The 20,352-nt window shown below is 38.8% G+C and overlaps 1 protein-coding gene across 1 annotated transcript; it reads left to right on the top strand.

Moving 5' to 3' along the window:
* On the top strand, window positions 1–20,312 carry unc119b (unc-119 homolog b (C. elegans)). Its single transcript, XM_023288779.3, has 5 exons — window positions 1–340; window positions 15,005–15,118; window positions 16,002–16,101; window positions 16,199–16,371; window positions 18,421–20,312. Exons 1-5 carry the CDS (start codon window positions 82–84, stop codon window positions 18,531–18,533), a joined length of 759 nt encoding a protein of 252 aa, XP_023144547.1. The 5' UTR covers window positions 1–81; the 3' UTR covers window positions 18,534–20,312.
* Window positions 20,313–20,352: the final 40 nt, after the last annotated feature.

Below are 20,352 nucleotides of genomic sequence, written 5' to 3'. Positions count from 1 at the left end.
GAGGGAGGGAAGGAGGCAACTGTTTTGTAGCTATCTTGGAAGCCCTGGGTGAGGAGAGAAGGGGGGGAGGAGGAGCGGAGAATGAGCTATTCTTGTACCAGCAGAGGCAACAGCCAGGACCCGTCAAGCGCTAAGAAGCCTGCCGGTAGTAATCCGGCCAGAGACGCTGGAGGCACCGACGGCGGCACAGACAGCACCAGTAACGGCAGCCCGAAGCAAACGATGAAAGTGAAGAAAGGCTGCAACGAGGTGGGGGTCCCGGTGACCACAGAGGAGGACCTGCTGGCGAGCGCCGTGGTCACTCCGGAGGATGTTCTGGGTCTGCAGAAGATCACAGAGAGTAAGTTGACTTCTTCTTCTGGTGGTGCTGGTGGTGGGAGAAAAAGAAGCAGAAAAAGGTGGTGAAAATGTGAGAGCTCTTGTATGAGTCATGTATCACGTCACCGTCGTGTCTCCGTGTATTTATGTAATCCATACAGGCCTGTGGAAACACACCGGACCTGTGCGCTCTGCTCAGGTGCGTTTCTCCAACCTGTCTGCAGATGTGCATCAAAGCTCTCAGCAGCCCTGTGACCTGTGGAGGTGGCAGAACCTGCACACCTCCACTGCTGTGTGGAGGTTATGGCACACAAACGTGGAGGTGGGCGAAAGAGAGAGAGAAAAAAGAAGTGTGGAGCATGAAAACACAATGAGTTTCTAACATGTAGATGACAGTTAATTGCTGAACTCGCTGCATGCATGACTCACTGTGCATTTTACCTCATTAAATAGCTTGAGAGGCAGGTGTTCACTTCAGGGTAATTTGTAGAAGTGGTGTCAGAGGGGTCAGAAATCGTTTTGCTTTAGGAAAAATAACAAGGAACTCTTTTACTAATGTGCAAGTAGGAATATCACAAGTATAAAGTGTAGTTAAAGTGGCAAAAATTAGAATTAACTTGCTGTATGTGTATGAAGTACACGACTGAACTGTTGCTGCTGATGTGTTCATGTATGAACAGCATTATAATGTAATTAGTTGAGCTGGAGGTATTTTAAACTACATTATATTGTGTTGTTGGGCACAGCAGCTGATAATAAGACATTGGTCACATAGATGTGCACAAAAACTACAATATTTCCAATGACATGGAGCTGTATTTCACTGCATTACTTGAGTCACATTCCTCTCTTATATTGTGTTGTACTTGATGGCTCCAGATTACACATCAAACATTTAAAATGTTGCTTTTTAAACCAATTTTCAACTCGGAATCTTCACCTTTTCGTAATCGTACCGAAGAAAAATCTGCTGCTTACATAGCGCCTTACTTAATGCAGCTGTTTTTTAAAATTATGTCACACCTCTAAATCTCCAGGAAGCTCTTATGCATACAAGAACACCCGCATTTATCACCAACTCAGGTCTTAGTTAGCTAACAGGTGACAGCAGGACGTCCGACTATTTAAAGGCCGGTGTAATACCTCACTTACACAACACAGCTCCAATGCAGACTGGTGACATGCAAGGATTTTCTCACGGCTATTTTAAAAAAGGCTTTTGGTACATTTGAATAAGAAATTCGCTTTTTTTTCCTTTATTTCTGATGCACATTTCACGAGCAAAACACATTTCCACATTTGACTGTGAAACACCACAAGCAATACAATGACAGCTTGTGGTTTTACGTTCTTGAAGGCCATATTTATCCAACTTCTACGTCTTTTTCTCCTCTCATTAGTTTTTCGAGATATTACATATAAATCAAGTTATGGTGAGGTCTTGCTTGTCTGCTCTTTGGGAACATCCTCTCCTTTTACTCACTACCACTGCAAAGTCAAGCAATTTCTTGACTTATCATTGAACTAGTTCACTTTTAGAAGCAAGAGCTGTATTTGGACTTCACTGCGAGCTTTTGTGTGATTCTGTGTGGGTTTGATGTCCAGCTGCGTACGTGAATATTGTAATGGTTCTGTCTCCCACGCTGGACCCCGATATGGTCTTGGAAACTCTCACTTTCCTACCTAGCGGCGTCATCGCTGGAGGCAAGAGGAGGCATGTGTGAATCACCACGGCAACGTGGACACACGCTTGAATCACTACGGCAACGTGGAGCATCTCTCCCTTGGTTACAGCCAGAGGAGCGAGGTTCTCTGTTTCTCCCACTCACTTCCTCCTTTCTTCCCTGCCCTGTTTAACAGTGTAGGTGTTGTGTCACTTGGACAGAGGCGGACATATGCACACGCACACGTTAACACTCGCCTCACACTGTTGTTGGCGGTCAAACAAAGCAGGAAACAAGCTGAGCTCTCTCCACCGAAGCCCTTCTGTTGTCTGGTGACTCGTCTGTCTCTGTTGTTTGTTGCTGCTGCACATTCTCAAGTGGCTGGAATGGATTGTCTCTCTAAGTGGCTTGATGCACAACAGACAACACTCCGCACACACTTCACAACAATCTTTTTCACTCAGTGGTTTGAACTTGTTTGGATGTCTGAGAAAGACAGAAGAGAAAATGTGACTTTGTGTCAGATAAATTCTCAGTGAAAAGTTGCAACCAATAATGCTGTCCTTCATCCATTTGGGGATCAAAGCAAGCTGCTCGGATTCATTAAGATTTGCATGGACAGAACGGGCTTTCTGCTCAGCCGACTGGTTTGATCCAAATGTTCTTAACCGAATCTTAAAGATAATCTGTCAGCGTGGAGCCTGGGAGAAGCAGCAGAGGCTCCCCTGCAGACACTGTGATTGTGTGTTGGTTCTTGTAGAGATGCAACTGATGGTGATTCCCAGAATGATTATTTTTTGTTCAGAGCTGAAACTGTTTTGACAGACAAAAGAACAGTCATTTTTCAGTCAAAAATGACAAAAAACTATCAAATAATCTCAGACTCCACATTCTCATTTATGAGGATTTGACGCTTTTCTTTGGTACCTATCATTGTATATCGAATATGTTTGGATTTTTGCATGAACAAAACATTTGAGGACAAGAGCTTCAGCTCTGCCGTATTTCATAGATTTTACAGCTGATTTTACTTCTTAATAATGAAAATGAATGTTAGTAGCTTTAATGTTGTCCATCACAATTTCCCAGAGTTTGCAGTTATGATTTATCTCTCTTTCAATTTTCAACATGAAAGATAGCAAAGCTGCAATTCCAAAAAACTGTCTAAACTGTCTAAAATCCTAAAAGATATTAAAAAACAGCAAATCTTCTCATTACAGAAGCTGCAACTGTGTCACCTTTGGCTGATAAAAAAAATACAGTTCTGTTTAATTTTTTGATAATAGATTGTATAATCCACAAATAGTTTCAGGTCAAAAATATTACAACTACATACGGTAACAATAAAGCAAATGGTCTAATTTTTTGTAATGTATTGGTTCAGTTTGGTTATTAAGAACATGTACTGAGTGAGCACAGCGCTCTCTGACCTTTCTGAAATTTCTTGTCACTTGCCAGCTTGCTTATACTGTGATAGAAACTTTGTGTTTGGACTTAAAGTGACTCAGTTTTCTCTTCATCCTCAGCAGCAGCAGCATGACTGCACAGAGCATTAAGTTCAGTGAGGCTCAGCTTGTTTTAACTGACTGGCATCAGTTGTTTCTGATCACATTCAGGCAGGTTTACAGCACAGACATTACAGCAGCGACACTTAACCACTGCTACTGCAATGATTACGCTCATGCAGACGCTGTTTGTTGCCACAGCTCCCTATAGCAACCCAACCTCCTCCTAATTTGTGGATTTAATTAATGCTCATGTATGTGTTATTAAAGGGGATTAGTTCTCTGAGTAGCATCTCTGTTACTCAAAGTCACTTCTGCCAAAACCCATATACCTGTTACTGGTGTAACGTATTTGTAAGCAGCCAAAGGACATTTGAAGTGTTTATTAATTTACAGCATTTGTCAGCATTATTGTAGCTTCCGTGTTTTATGTGTTTAAAGCTGCGACTTGTCATTTATTGTCTGTTTAGGCATCAACTTCCTCTTATGATTTCCACAGAAAGAGTTATTGACAAATACATGCTTATCTGTTTACCGCTACATTATAGAGGGTTTTAAACTGTTTGTTTATTGTTCATGCAGTCATGTGAAATGGCCAATCAGGGGGCTTGGAGGTAGATGTAGAGCTGCAATGATTAGACAAATAATAGACTGATGATTGATTGTTTGTAATTTGCCTAATAGGTATTTTTTAACCAAAATTGTCAGAATTCTTTGTTCCCAGATTCTCAGATGTGATGATTTGTTGCTTGTCTCAGTCTTACTCCTGAGTTCTTCTGAGTTTTGGTGAGGAAAAACAAAACATTTGCAAACAGTCAACTGAGAAAGTGATCACCATTGGAAACATGAGCTGATGAATGATTTCTGTACATCTGGATATCTTGTAGTGCATTGTTGTCCTTAAATCTGAGCTGGTTTGCATTTAAATGTTCAAACTTGTGTTGGCTCCTTTGAGTGCTTGTGATTTAGCTACTAACTTGTTTAACTTACAGATCGTAAAGCATCCAATTTGTCGCTGTGGTTACTAGCATTTTAAAACAATTGTTGTCATGGTTACAAGCAGTATTATTAAGTGGTGCTTGTGCAGAATTTTAACAGACAACTTCTAGCCAATGAGAAGAGTATCCTCTGTAGCCACAGTACATCTTATAAACAATGTTTTAACACTGACTCAATCAGGAGGTGGTCAGCGTGCAGTAATTACACTTTCACTCATCAGCACCACTACCTCAGTTTCACTGCTTTAAACAGCATTTCCTGAGTGCCTTAGAATAAATTCACAGCTGTGAGACGTGACAGAAGCTCTCATACAAACACCACTGTGTGAACTGGCCTGTGACCTGCAAGATCTTCAGTATGAAAGCAAAACAACAGCAATGATCTGCTGGAATAAACTCTCTTTTATGACCCATGAAAGCATCCAGAGCTCAAATAAACCACTTAGGCCTGCAGGCCTGTTAGCAGCGCACAGACCTGATGCAGTTAAATGCTCCGTGCTGTGAAGTTAAATGGGGCAGCAGGTGATGAAACCAGGCCAACTTTATTTGCTTGTCAAGATCATTATGAGATTATACAGATGGGCCAGATAATTAGGGAAGTACAAACACAGACACTTTTTATTCAAAGACAATACAGAGCAACAGAGAGACTTACAGAGGCTGATTTCTGTGGTCATGTGACTGTTTAGACGATTTTTCATGCCACAGCGAAGCAGGAACTCGCTTCAACGTTGGCAGTGAACAAAGGCTAACTGCCACTTGTGTGTAATTAAGTCTGATGTCCTACAATGAACCTCCACAAAATCTCAGGCTCTCCTTCTTCCCTCTTCTCTTCTGTTCACTGTCCCTGATTTTTAAAACCTTCTCTGTTTTTACCGCATCACTGTTGCCATGACGCTGTGGTCATCAACTGGCAAATTCAGGTCAGTAAGGCAGGAACAAGATGCGTCACTCCGCTGCACCTAGCTGCTATCAAGCTTCATCACAGAACGCTTAAGAGGGAAAGTTATCGAGCTGTTAGCTTTTAGGAAGTGTTTTTGTGTACATTTTCACCAAAATCCAATAATATAGCATTTATTTATTGAACGTAATATGCTGGAGTTTATAGAAATTTTGGATATTAGTACTGTATATAATTATCGTTAGCTCAGTGTCGTTAGCTAGCAGCCTGCAAGTCAAAAGCCTGACTGTATCATTTTTAGTGTTTTGAATATTATATTACTTGATGCTATAACAACAAATATAAATGCCTCTCAATGTATTTTTCGTAAAATATTTGGTTTTGAGCTTAACTTTACTGACTCATGCAGCAGTCTGTAACCACTGTGTTGCTACGCTAACATCTCTGTGAGGTTATCCAAAGTTGTTTAAATCAATCCAACTGGACTTTAAGAAAGTTCCTTGAAAAAGTCAGACAAAAACAACAAAAACAAGACAAAAAAATTACAAAAATAAGACACAAAATGACAAAAGATCAGTGAGCAATCTAGTATTTTACTTTATGATCAAAACAGCTTGTCATGGTCTATAAATGATTTTAAATTTATAGTTTTACAAATTTACAATCTGCAGTTAATGTCTTCTCTGTAATTTTCACACTTTACAAAATCGTCCCACGGGCCAGATTGGACCCTCTGACGGGCCGTTTTTGGCCCACAGGCCGCATGTTTGACGCTCCTGCTTTATATGATCTTATCCAGTCAATCAGAAATCACAGTGCAGGTCATTAAAGACTTTCAAGCACTTCTTCTGCAGTGATATCACCCTGCTGCTCTCTGTCTTCACTCCACACCTGCATCTCTTCATACCCACTACTTTACCCCTGCCCCCTCTCTCCAGTGATCAGTTGGATTTGCCTTCATACGAGAAACTAAACCGGATTAGTCCATATGAGCTGCCCTGGGGATAAGTGCCTTCCTTCTTCCAGCTAACTGGCAGATCTTCCTTTGCTAAAACCGTCCGAAGTGGTCATCTTTGTTGTCATGTATTGCAACGTGCTGGCAGATAATGGCAGATGCTGTTTTTTATGGCCACAAACTGTAATATTTCAGATGCTGCATACTGAAGAAATCAGATTTTTAACAGTAAAAACTTACACTTACTTACACTTACAAGTAGCCAGTAAAATATTTATGTCCTGCATTTATGGCTTTCATGTCAGCCAGAAAACAAAAAAAGTTGGTTTTACTGACTGTAGTAGCGAAGCATCACACTACATCGTTGTTCAAGTGTACTTTAATACAGTAAGTGAAGACAGACTGTCTTCAGTTCAGCAGCATGTTCAGTCTGTTTCATGCATTCACATCACATGAAAGCTCACCTGTATACCTGCTGTTTTTAACCCTCGTGTTGTCCTGCGGGTCAGAATTGACCCATTTTAAAGTTTGAAAATGTGGAAAAAAAACATATTTTCATAGTGAAACTTCTGATGTCCACATTTTCAAAGTTTTTGGGAAACGTGTTTTGGTGGAAAAAAAGAAATGTTAAAAATGTTTCTTAAGAACATTCACAAAAAATCAACCAAAATCCAGCAAATTTCGCTGGATTTTGGTTGATTTTTTTGTGAATGTTCTTATAGAAAATATTAGGAATTTTACTGATATATATGTGATCACTTTAGATATTTTTAGGATTTTTTTTTTTTTTTGAAGATTTTTACTCATTTTTTGAAAATACTTACAAGAATTTTCTTGCCAAATTTAGGGGAATTTAAAAAAAAAAACTTGAAGGGAAACTTTTAAGGAATTTTTAAGAATTTTTTTCCTGAAGGTTTTGCAAATTTTCAGAAATTAGGGGAATTTTTTGCTGAATTTTTGGATTTTTTACAGACAAGGAAACAATATTTTTTGGTGCCCGTAAATGAAGACAGCAGGAGGGTTAATTGGATTTATTTTGGACAGAAAATGTTTTATTCTACAAGTTTCAAATGGCAAATGACTTCTTTGGACTCCGACTGAACTTTTCCCGAACTTGGTTTACCACCTCTTCTGAAACTGCCGGCCGTCCAGATCTTTTTTTTCCTCTTGAAGCTTCTTATGCCACGTCCAAATCTGATATCCTGTTGGCATTTCTTTATGAAATTTTCTCACAAATTCACATTGCACGTTCACATTTGACTGAGTTTGGGCGTGTATCAATACACAGAACGCCTTTTCTATTGCAGTAACTGGTATGTCTATTCCTGAAAGCAGAAAAATAAAAATGATTAAATGTTTTTGAGCAAAAAGAGCAAACAAATTTTAAACAAATTATTAGGTGATGAAATGATGTCAAATTTTTTGGGACTCCCTATATTTGTTTTTGTGGCCTTGGTGGTCCTTCAGCTTCTAAACAGACTGTAACACAACATTTAGATTCTTGCACAAGTCTCATTGCATTCCTCCTCTTTCAGCTGCTCGATGTCTATCAGAGAACCGCACCCTACTTTCACACCCATAACCACGACTCATGAAAAAGCAGTTTAAAAATAAATCATAGAGAAGTACTGTGAGGCTTCCTATAGTCAGTCTGTTATATTTTTGTATAGAGTTCACAGTTATTTATTACTATTTTATCACTTGTAAGACATTTTCATGCATTTAAATACACTACAAAGTTTCAGAACACTTATAATGTCCTTATTTTTTTTTTAAAGAAAAGCAGTCTTTTCAATGAAGATAACATTAAATTAATCAGAAATACAGCCTAGACATTGTTGTTATTATAAATGACTATTTTAGATGAAAACGGCTGATTTTTAATGGAATATTTCCATAGAGGTACAGAGGAACATTTCCAGCAACCATCACTCCTGTGTTCTAATGCTACATTGTGTTAGCTAATGGTGTTGAAAGGCTCATTGATGATTAGAAAACCTTTGTGCAGTTATGTTAGCACATGAATAAAAGTGTGAGTTTTCATGGAAAACATGAAATTGTCTGGGTGACCCCAAACTTTTGAATGGCAGTGTACAAATTAGACCTATCCTAATTAATTTTTACCTATTTTTTTTTAGAGAAAATGTGGTTTTAATTAGTAGGTTTATATTGATTTTCACAACAGTGCAGGATACATGCCTCCATGCGTCCAGCTGTTATGTGTCCTGCTGTATAAGGAGAGTTTCTACACCATTTTACGAGAAGCAAAAATATATATATTATATGCCGTACACCTTTGAACTGAAAAGCATTAAACTGCCTTTAATGTCACATTATACCCTTAATAAGTTTTTTTAAATATATTGCAGTTTTCTGACACTTTTCTATGATTAAATGTGTTTCCTAATTCCAAAGAGAACAGTAGCTGTGGAAACGTCCAGTAGGATGAACCCTCCGATCTGCAGCTCAGGTTGAGACACACTGAACTTGATCCCATTATCAGTGTCAGCTGTTATTTTCGCCCACACGCACGTTGTGTTTATAAGCCTTTAATATGGTTTCATGCATCAGGGATCTAAGACCCTGGTACTGGAGGGTTCCTTCAGCTCGGTCCTGCCCCGGTGTTAACTGGGTGAACAGCTAAAACGAACTCAGAACTGTATATTTTGGCTGAATCTGGGTCACATGGAACAGAACGAGTTGAACTGCGGACTTGACCCAGTCTAGCTCTGAGCTGGTGATTTGTGCCACATCTGCAGTGAAAGTACAGGAAGGTTGTCAGCTGAAGGTGACAAATGATGCATAAAAATATACCTATGTGACATATTACATCTAGCATGGCTGCCTCTTTATCTGTGTGCGCTGGGCTTTGATTTTACTGTGGTAAATAGTTAAGTATGGCACTGCTTTTACAGCTTTAAGGTGTTAACAAGCTCTCCTAAATGGTCCCAAAGTGTTGCGGCGTCATTCCCTTTTTCGGTATTGATCTATTTTTTTTTGAAAGTTTCTGTTTAGTACCACAGCAAACGCTCATGAAGCAGCTACTTTATTGGAGAAATAACAAAAGATGAAACACTTTATTGTGATTTCAATCAATTTAGCTAATTTAATTTTTTTTTTAAAAGTTGGTCGAAACTTTTCCATCATGTCATCACTGTACCTCTGAAGCACAAGTAGCTCGTCTCCTGCAGCTCTTCATCAAACACCTCAGTGTGACTCCTCTCTCTTGTTGTGTTTAAATTATTTTACAAATTAGAAATTATTCACTGACAAAGTTCCCTGCGGTCTTGTTTTGCAGACGCATTTTGATCATCAGTTGTTTAAACTCTGTAACAAATACACTGTATTTCTGAGCGCTTCACAATGAAACGGTTCAGAGGTTTTTAATGTGAAGCAGCTTCAGTAACTCAGCTCTGAATGGGAAACGGTGAGACTGATGTCTGTGAGATAAATTATAGTAAACCTAGATTATCTTTATGCTTCCATTCCTGTGTCCATCCTGAAATTGAACCCAGAGCAATGTGGCTTCATCACTAACAGTGAAGACAATTAAAGTGAATAAACTACAGAATATAAACTAAAGTCCAAAAATGTTAGTGTGTTTGATTCATAAGGATTCACTCCTCTATAAAACAGTGGATTGTTTATTCACACAAAACGGCCACAAACAGTCTTTCTTCTGACACACAACCGTTACAGAAGACCCATCTGTACAACAACAACTGCAAGGATCTTGATGTGTGTGTGATCAAAAATCTAGACTGTAAAAAAAAGCCAGGATTTGTAGATTTTTCCTTATGAAGGAACATAAATAAAGTGAATGTTCCATGTGTTCTTTTAATTTATATTGAAAAAAAATGTGTGGAAACAGTGAAGACAGTGTCCAAAAAGTCACACATTAGAGCTGCACAATAGTGGAGTAACTGAAACTGCAATATTTATTTTTCTGTGACAGACATTGCAGTATGAAAAAAATACAGGAAATTTCACCAGATGACTCGAACAGCTTTATTTGGAAATAACTAGTCATTATAGAATGATTAGGGTGATTTTGTAGGGGAATGCAGCTCTATTTAAAATCCAAAATGATTTTTAAAAGCTGGAAAAAAATATTTGGAAACTTAAACAGCCCCAAAGTAATTTCTGTAGCAGAAAAACCCAGACAATTTCATGTTTTCCATGAAAACTCCCGCTTTTATTCATGTGCTAACATAACTGCACAAGGGTTTTCTAATCATCAATGAGCCTTTCAGCACCATTAGCTAACACAATGTAGCATTAGAACACAGGAGTGATGGTTGCTGGAAATGTTCCTCTGTACCCCTATGGAGATATTCCATTAAAAATCAGCTATTTCCAGCTAGAATAGTCATTTACCACATTAACAATGTCTAGACTGGATTTATCATTCATTTAATGTTATCTTCACTGAAAAAAAATGCTTTTCTTTCAAAAATAAGGACATTTTTAAGTGACCCCAAACTTTTGCACAGTAGTGTAGCTCCTGCTGCAATGTGACTGTTGGAACTGATGCTACGCGATGCCAAAGCTTAAATGATACAATAAACAGCCACTAATCACACACACATTAAGAAACTACTTTAAGCAATTAGATCAAAGGTAGAGCCATGTCAATGTGTTGTATTTGCACTATTCATGCATGTAGCGAGGCATCAACATGTCACCAGAATGGAGTGTATAGTACCCCTAAAATGAGCCATGTGCATAAGTAACATGCAATTATTAGCGGTGGAAACAAATTACTGTAAATGATGGGCATTTGTTCACAGATGGGAACATGAGATGTGAGGTCCCTGCAGGATCTCTTTAAAACCTGCTGACGGTGAAATTTGAAGAAGTGGTTTGCAGACTCGCTTCCTGTTTCCAGCGGCTGAGTGAAGCGTCACCAGCTCAGCTTTGTCTGCTAACAGCCATCTCTGTCTGTTGCATAATTCAGCCTCGACTGCAGTGACCAGACACTTCGCTGCACATTTAGAATTCACATAAATTTGATCTGTCCCTCCCACACACACACACACACACACACACACACACACAGTGAAGGCTCGGGACATGTTCTGTCTGGGGGTGTTTTTTACTATCATGGCGCAGAGGGAGATCTGACTGTGATGAACTGCTGACGGCTTCACTGGTTTCTAGCAGTCGGATGGTTGTGTGTGTGTGGCCTGAGGTAGCAGACTGCTTGTAATTTACTGCAAAACACTCCAGGTTTTGTGAGGCAAAGTCAGATCGCACGCACAGACACTAAAAGGACACTGAGACACGTCTTGTACGTACACACAGCAAATCCGTTGTCTCTCATTCAGCCTCATTGTCCCCATGAGACTTCATTAAGAGGCTCAAAGGTAACTATTAGCACCGGGTTAACAAAAGGATGAAGACAACACCAGCTGTGCTACAAGAGCTTAAATTATACACATGTGCAGCTGAAATACACACACACACATGCAGATCTGGTAATAATGGTCCCACTCCTCGCAGGCGCAGATACTGTATGTTAATTAAAATGATGCTGAGGGTGTTTCAGTGCCTGGTGTGTGTGTGCGTGTGTGTGTCTGTGTGTGGAGACGGTTTGGCTCTTCAGGTGTTGTGCGGCATTAAATGGAGCAGCGTCTGCAGAGCTGATGGCTTCAGAAGCGCCGACCTCAGCATTCAGACTGACAGAGGAGCAAAGGCATTACAGCATCACAGCGAATCACATCAGCTCTGTCAGGCACGCTCTCCTCGTACTGTAAATGGAGTTGACAACGCGCTGGGACTCGGGGGTGTGTATGGCTCTGCTTCGGGAGATGCTCCATACATAAACATAAAAAAGAATAACAGGCGGGGTATTGTGAATAATCCCACTGGGGGGATTAATGTGGAAATAAACAGGCTCAGGCTTCAGCTTGGTAATGTCTTTATCCTGACTGATCCTGACCAGCACATTATCTCATTTGCATTTCACATGTATGAAATTCAGTTGTTTTTCTGGTTAGTTTCACTGCTAAACCTTCAATAACTGAGTTCTTTGGCAGTAATATTGTCATAGCATATTGAAGTCCATCTCCTTGCGCTGATTGAACCCCTGAAAACTCATCTCTGTGCATCTAAATGACATATTTAGAAGTTTTCTGTCCCACTAACATAATCTCTTATGGCCTTCAAATGACTTAGATGTTATTTCATACCCTTAGAATGTGCAGATTTGTGACTTCCCTGCCTCTTTCTGCATGCAGCCCTCCAACTCACCTGCAACTCTGCTCAAACACAAAAAAACACATTACACAATGACACTTCAGCCGTGTTCAATCTGAAGAAGAAAAAGAACACAGAAAGTCCCACCCTACAAATTGACAGAATAAGGATTTTTTTTTTTTTTTAATTGTTAATTTATTTATTTATTTGAATGAGACATACAATCTCATAATAGTTTACACAAGGTTGCAGTAAATACCCCTGATTTAGCACAAGGCTAATTTCCATCCGTAGTCCCACACATAAAGGAAAAAAATACAGAGTTACAGACGTATAAAAGACAATATAGTAAAACGAAGACAACAACGATTAATACTGACTGAGTTAAACCTACCCTAAAGTACTACTATTTTCGAAAAGTGCTTTCTAGGTATAGCCTGTCATAAAGTGCAAATAGTAAAAGAGCCTGTTTTTAAAGTGACTGAGTTCCTCAATGTTCACACATCTGACTGTCAATCAGCCACGTCTTATACTGTCTCTTCCTTATGTTTGATGTGTGAAACTATGGCTCTGTTTCTGAAACTCATTGGTTTGCTGCAGTTTCAAGGTGGAAATGCTCAACCGTGGCATTGACTACTTCTTTTGCTTATGATGCCCGTATGGACACGTTAACAAGGTACAAAAATGGGTACTGAGCTAACAGATGGACGTGACATATAATCACACACATTCACTGATCTTTTAAACTCAGAGCGTGACTCTGTGTGTTTCGCTTGTGGCTGCACAGACCTGCAGTGATCCGATCTCAAATCCCTGACATGATGTTATCCTGCGTGTTTTATCGTTCACGAACATCATGTGAGGTGTGTGGCTGCAAGCATCCATGGATAGATGTTGCAGTTTCATCTAGCTGTGGTATCAGATCAGGCAGGAAGCAGGAAGTGTGTGCTCTGCTGGGGTACTCTAATAAGCAGTGACACTGCCTGGTAAGGGCAGGAAGGATTAGGGGAATAAAAATAACTCACTTCTCTTTCTTACTGGGTGTTTTAGTGTGTGTGTGCCTGTGTCGGGTTTGTGAGGAAACTGCTCCTCTAACAGTTTCCCATCAAGATTTTTGTCAAAAATGCAAGAAAATAGTTATTTTTTAAATAAATTAGTGTGCTTTTAAACAGTTGACAGCTATCTGAAACTGAATTAACCCTTGTGTTGTCCTGCAGGTCAAAATTGACCCGTTTTAAAGTTTGAAAAAGTGGAAAAATATCTATTTTCACTGTGAAACTTCTGATGTCCACATTTTCAACATTTTTGGGAAATCTTTGAATACTTTTTGGTGGAAAACAAGTAATGTTAAAAATGTTTCTTAAGAACATTCACCAAAAAAATCACCAAATTTTTTGGTGAATGTTCTTAAAGAAAATATTAGAAGTTTCACTGATATGTATGTAATCACTTTAGATATTTTTAGGATTTTTTTTTAAGATTTTTACAAATTTTTTGAAAATATTTACAAGAATTTTCTTGCCAAATTTGGGGGATATTTTTAAAATAAAACTTTTAAGGGAAATTTTTAAGGAAATATTGGAATTTTCTTCCCTAAAGTTTTGCAAATTTTCAGAAATTTGGAGAAATTTTTTTTCTGAATTTTTGGATTTTTTTCCAAACAGGAAGGAAACAATATTTTTGATGCCCATAAATGAGGACAACAGGATGGTTAAAAAGGAAACTGTTCATTTTTATGGAGCTTTTTTGCTTAAGTTTTTGTCTATGTGAATGTATGAGTGCAGTTTTTCATTTTAAAAAGCACCTGTTATCAGTTTAACCACCTTTAAGGCTTCTCAGTATTGTCTGTTCATAGAGAGGACTGAATGCAAAGAAGCACTTGAGGTTACAGTGCAACTAGTGTCTGTTTAGAGAATTCATTTTCTGTGTTTGCAGCTGTTTACTTCTGCTTTTCTACACTACAGAATGACCGATACTGGATTTTTGGCCTTGTCTTGTGCCTCTTTGTGATTGTTCTGCAGATCTTTAACATTTTCCGTGGTTGTTTCAGTGACTTTCCAACAACTGTTACTGTTAAAGTCCAGAGGCTGTGGCCCTGCATTGGGTTGACCAGTCCAATGATGCATCCACAATACAAATGAGCCAACTAACTATGATGAGAGATGGCCGCTACTTTTTATAAAATGAATAAAATTTGTTGTCTTAATGAAGTAAGATTCTTGACTGAGATCAGGGAGCATCTGATCAAAGAACATTTTTCACTTCCAGCTGTGACTTTCTGTGCTTTCTTCTGCTGTTACCCAGGTATATTGTGCATTAATCAGAGAATTAGCAGTATTAATATAGTACAGTATTTCATGTATTTTTCTTAAAATCCATATTTTTTGTATTTTCACTCAAGCACTCCCTATTTCATAGATTTTCTCTCTAATGTGTAACCCCACTTCCTTTCCTTTGTCTCTTAGATTATCTCTGCAGTCCAGACGAGAACATTTACAACATCGACTTCACCAGGTTTAAGATCAGAGACATGGAGACCGGCACAGTGCTGTTTGAAATCACCAAACCTCCATCCACAGGCGAGTCTCTCAACTGCTCTATGAACGTGTTTCATTTCACCTTGATTTCCCATGAAAACAGCTGCAGTGAACACATTTTATAGCAGCTTTTACAGACGTGGGGTGCTCAAATCCAGTCACCTGCAGAAACACAAAACAAGCAGCCCCCCCATTATAAATATTTAATTAGTTGTTTATAATAAATTCAATTAAAGCTACAATATGACATCAACATTTTAAGTGTTTATTGGGGTACAGTCATTTCAATATTTTTTAATTGTTCTACAAAGACATATATTTATATCATTCTAGCTATGATATCATGTTATTATATTCTAGTTGCCAACAAATGTACAGCACTTACAGCTTGTATTAACATTATAGTACTGTAGTTATAAAGTATTTATTAACTGCATATGTACTGCTAAATAGTAAAGCATCCTTTAAATCAGGCGTCTGATCTCGAGCCAAAAGAGACAGTCAGTAGTTTGATCCATTGATTTTAGCCCATTGACCGATGAAAACATCAGCGGCTGGAGCTGCAGCTGTCACCCAACAAGTCCTGGAGGCAAATAAAGGTGCCTCAAAAGCAGCTGCCAAAATTTGCATAAAAAATCCTCCCCTCTTTTCAGTCACCAACCTCAAGCTACAAAAATAAGACTCAGCAGGAAGCCAGAGGCCTGTAATTACTACATCTATCATCCCACATAATTCAGCAATGTTTAGTTCAGCAAGAAAAACAAATCTGTGCTTTTTCTCTACCAAACAATTCCAAAAAGTTCCCGACTTGATAGCAGACACCAGCTGGAAGGTGCACCTGTCACTCGTACTGGTTCTATTCTAGAGAAACCTGTGGCAAATTCCATGTCTAAAAGTGTTTTATTTCTTCTCAAACTGATCTTAGATAAAGCAGGAGAGAAGAGAGATATCGACCCAAACGCTGGTCGGTTTGTCCGCTACCAGTTCACCCCTGCTTTTCTTCGACTGCGGCAGGTTGGAGCAACGTAAGTGTTTGTAATCCAGTAACCAATTGGATTAATAGATCTTGTTTTGCTGATATCTGTGTCACTTACATCCCTCTCTTTGTCATCGTCCATCCAGTGTTGAGTTCACCGTCGGAGATATGCCGATAGAAAACTTCAGGATGATCGAGAGACACTATTTCAGAGAGAAGTTGCTCAAGAGTTTTGACTTTGAGTTCGGCTTCTGCATGCCCAGCAGCAAGAACACCTGCGAACACATCTACGAGTTCCCACCTTTGTCCGAGGACAGCAGTAAGTCAACACATGCAGCTGTAAAATGCCGCAATGCCAAACACACACCGTCGTGAACAATTGCTCTCTGGGTGAAGCCGTGTAGAAACTCCAAAACAACATTGACCACGTTGCATCAAAGACGTTAGCAGATGCTGAATCCACTGAAACACACTTTTCCCTCCCACGTTTTTCTGTGTCAGTCAGAGAAACAAGAGTCTGCAGTGACTCTAGCAGCTCTCTGAGGCTGCATTTAGACACAGTGGTGTTCTGAGCTAAATACTAATAACTTGCGGTAATGGACTTAACCCTACTGTTGTCCTCGTTTACGGGCACCAAAAAATATTGTTTCCTTGTCTGAAAAAAATCCAAAAAATTCAGCAAAAAAATTCCCCAAATTTCTGAAAATTTGCAAAACCTTCAGGAAGAAAATTCCAATAATTCCTTAAAAATTTCCCTTAAAAGTTTTATTTTAAAAACATCTCCCAAATTTGGCAAAAAAATTCTTGTAAATGTTTTCAAAAATGAGTAAAAATCTTCCAAAAAAATACTAAAAATATCTGAAGTGATCACATATATATCAGTAAAACTTCTAATATTTTCTTTAAGAACATTCACCAAAAAAATCAACCAAAATCCAGCGAAATTCACTGGATTTTGGTTGATTTTTTTGGTGAATGTTTTTAAGAAACATTTTTAACAATTCTTTTTTTCCACCAAAAAAATGTTCAAAGATTTCCCAAAAATGTTGAAAATGTGGACATCAGAAGTTTCACTGTGGAAATGTATTTTTTTCCCCACATTTTCAAACTTTAAAACGGGTCAATTTTGATCCACAGGACAACTCAAGGGTTAAATGAACAGTGCTCGATTTCAGATGCAAAGCAGGTAATATCTGCCATATTCACATGTCAGATTTGTGTGATAACATGTTAACTTTATTACAACTGAGGGGATGTCATTAGTTTGGTGTATTGGTCAGATTCAGTTTCTGGTTAGATAAAACATCAGGGAATCAACTCAATGTTTACAGTTCATCATTAGAGTGACATTAATGTGTGATTCTGTCTGCCTCATGGTGGCGATAGAGAAAAACTCAGAGCTGTTAGGATTCATCCCCTGGGCACCATGAATGTTTACACAAGACTTCATTTCTACCAACGTGTGGTTCCTGAGATATTTCACTCTGAACCAAAGTCATGCCACCAGCACTTTCTCTTTCTTATTTCTTCCTATTGAAAGATTATCTTGTGATCTGCTCAGATTTATCCTGCAAGGTTCTTACACAGTATGGAAAAATTTGATTTCGTGTTGTTTGGAGCAGCCAACATGTTTAACACTGTGAGAGAGCACAGGCCAGAGTGAGGCATAAGAGCTGGATCTAGAAACCGTTTATTTGCATAATGAACATGTAGGTTTTTGTATCAGATGTCAAATATGGTTTGAAAATTATGGAATTTTGACATGTAAAATGTGTAGGCAATCTGATATTAGGACTCTTTCACTGGTCCAGTTCAGGAAGCAGCTAAGGATGTCGATAATATCGGCCCACCGATATCATCGGACCGATATTGACATAAAATTGTAATATCGGTCAATGTCGGGTTTTTTTTGCTTATCATGAAAACTAAATAAATAAATTAATGCTTGGATTTCACCAGCATTTATCAGACTCATAGAGGGAGGGAGAAAGGGACAGTGTGGACTGTTGTTTGAGATAATTTTTTTTTAAAAACGCATAAATATGGCATTTTTTCCTTAACCTAAGTTGAAGTAGTTTTCTTATTTTGCACAGATAATAGCTACATCTGAAAGCCTTGTTGCATTTGAGAATGCATCCTATGGGACATCACAATAAAATTAGGCATGATGTGTTAATTCCACAACAGGAGATATGTGATGTTACCTAAAATTAATTAAATAGCCCACATATATCGATATCGGTTGATATCAGAATCAGAAACGTAGAGTTGGACAAAATCGGCATATCGGTTATTGGCAAAAAAGCCAATATCGGACATCCCTAGCACATTAGCAGCACACTGATTGTGTTTCTGTTGTGTGTCGCAGTTAGAGAGATGATCCTGCACCCGTACGAGACGCAGTCCGACAGCTTCTACTTTGTGGACAATAAGCTGGTGATGCACAACAAGGCAGACTACTCGTACAACGGCGGGACGTAGAGACGACACGGCGGCACGAGACACGGGTGGATTTACGGACTGTGTGGAGTTAACATCCCGTCAATCCAGCGGTGTCTCTCTTTTCCCTCTTTACTTCTGTCTTTCTCTGTTTTCTTTCTCCTGCTGAGAGAATGCCATCCAGAAAACATCCACACAGATGTGTCGGTTACAACCTGTATGTGTGTGTCTGTGTGTCTGAACACAAACACACACAGGGATGCACACAGTTCGCAATGTATGTGTGTGTGTGTGTGTGTGTGTGTGTGTGTGTTTGTGACATGATAAACCAGCAAATCAGCAACTTTTTAGATGGTTTTTGCTCTTTAGCCACAAAAAACTCTTCAGATATTAATAGAAATTATTTTTTTCATTCCTGTACATGTTAGCATCTAAAAACGTGTGTTTTTAGGACTTTTTGGGGGAAATCATTTCTCAGATTCAGTGAGTGTGTTTGTGTGTGTGTCAACTTTTGTTTTTCTGGTGTGTGTGTGTGTGTGTGTGTGTGTGTGTGTGTGTGTGTGTGTGTGTGTGTGTGTGTGTGTGTGTGTGTGTGTGTGTACTTTGTATGATTGTCTGTGTGTGTCACTTCAAACCATGATTACTGCTCTGGTGATCATATATTCATTTAAATGTCAAAAATGTGATCATCTGGTTTGCAAAAGGTCAAATAGATTTCCAAAATCTGTTTGCGCCTCTTCTACGCAGTAGGCAGTCGGTAGGTATTTTTAATTTATCAGACTCATTTCCTTCCCGATCCCTTTGTTCCTTATTTATTTCTTGACCTATATTAACCGTAGGGAGTGCGTGTGTTTATTGTATCCTCTCAAAGCACAACGTCTTAACAGAGCCGACGATTATAACGATGATCCAATACGACTGTGAACGTACTTTGTCATCTGTGCACCGACTGTTCTTCTCCTGCCTCATGTCATTTAGAAATCTTGGACTTGTACAGGTTGTCACAGGAGAGAATAAGGTTGAGGAATGTAGCAGAAGTCGTTAAAAGAACAAATCACGCTTAGATCTCACGTTTTTGTGTTTGTCCTCGTCACGTCTCGTATCGTACAAACATTTTCTCATTCTCGGTGTTGTTATCAGATTTCTGCCTCTCGTATGTTTCGTTGTTTTCACTCATCCCAGTGATTTGGACCTGAGCGTGTTGATCAGTTGTTGGTCTGAAGGCATTTATTAACCGAACTGTCTCTGGATGCCTCTAAACTGTAATATGCACAGCCTTCTCTTTGTCGCCATCTGTGCTGATACACAACCCGACTCCAGACTACCCAAACAGGTCTATGAATTTTGCTCCATCATATCCTCACATACTCTCTGATCTGATGCACTTGAACGTCAGCTTGTGCAACTTAAAGCTTAAATGATTCTAATTTAAACTGCAGTGCGTTCAAACAAATGGTGGTTTGTGAGGAAACGGCAGCTGATCAAAAGGAAATTATTTCAATGCACCTGCACAAGAACAAAGTGAGCATTGATTAAAAGTGATTAGAAATTTGTTGTTTTGGGCCTGAACAATTTGCACAAGAGACAGATATGTTAAAGTAGTGAACTGGACCAGAGGGGACTAAACATCAGAGATTAAACTGATTGACTTGAATGTTTTGTCAAAAAAATGAAACTCAGATGTGTAGAAGAGATTTATATATGACTGACTGTGACTCATACAAATTATTTTGAACTCATGTAAAGTTTTTTGACAAGTCAAAAGTTGGTGTGACTGAAAAAAAGTAAAATAAATAAAGATATATGGAACTTTTTGAAGTATCTCCACATCTCGACTGTTACTTCTTGGGAGAATGAAGGA

The sequence above is a fragment of the Amphiprion ocellaris genome, chromosome 14 (genome assembly GCF_022539595.1).
Source record: "Amphiprion ocellaris isolate individual 3 ecotype Okinawa chromosome 14, ASM2253959v1, whole genome shotgun sequence".
NCBI lineage: Eukaryota > Metazoa > Chordata > Actinopteri > Pomacentridae > Amphiprion > Amphiprion ocellaris.
Note: the sequence above shows the minus strand (reverse complement) of the source record. Positions and strands in the feature narration are given on the sequence as shown.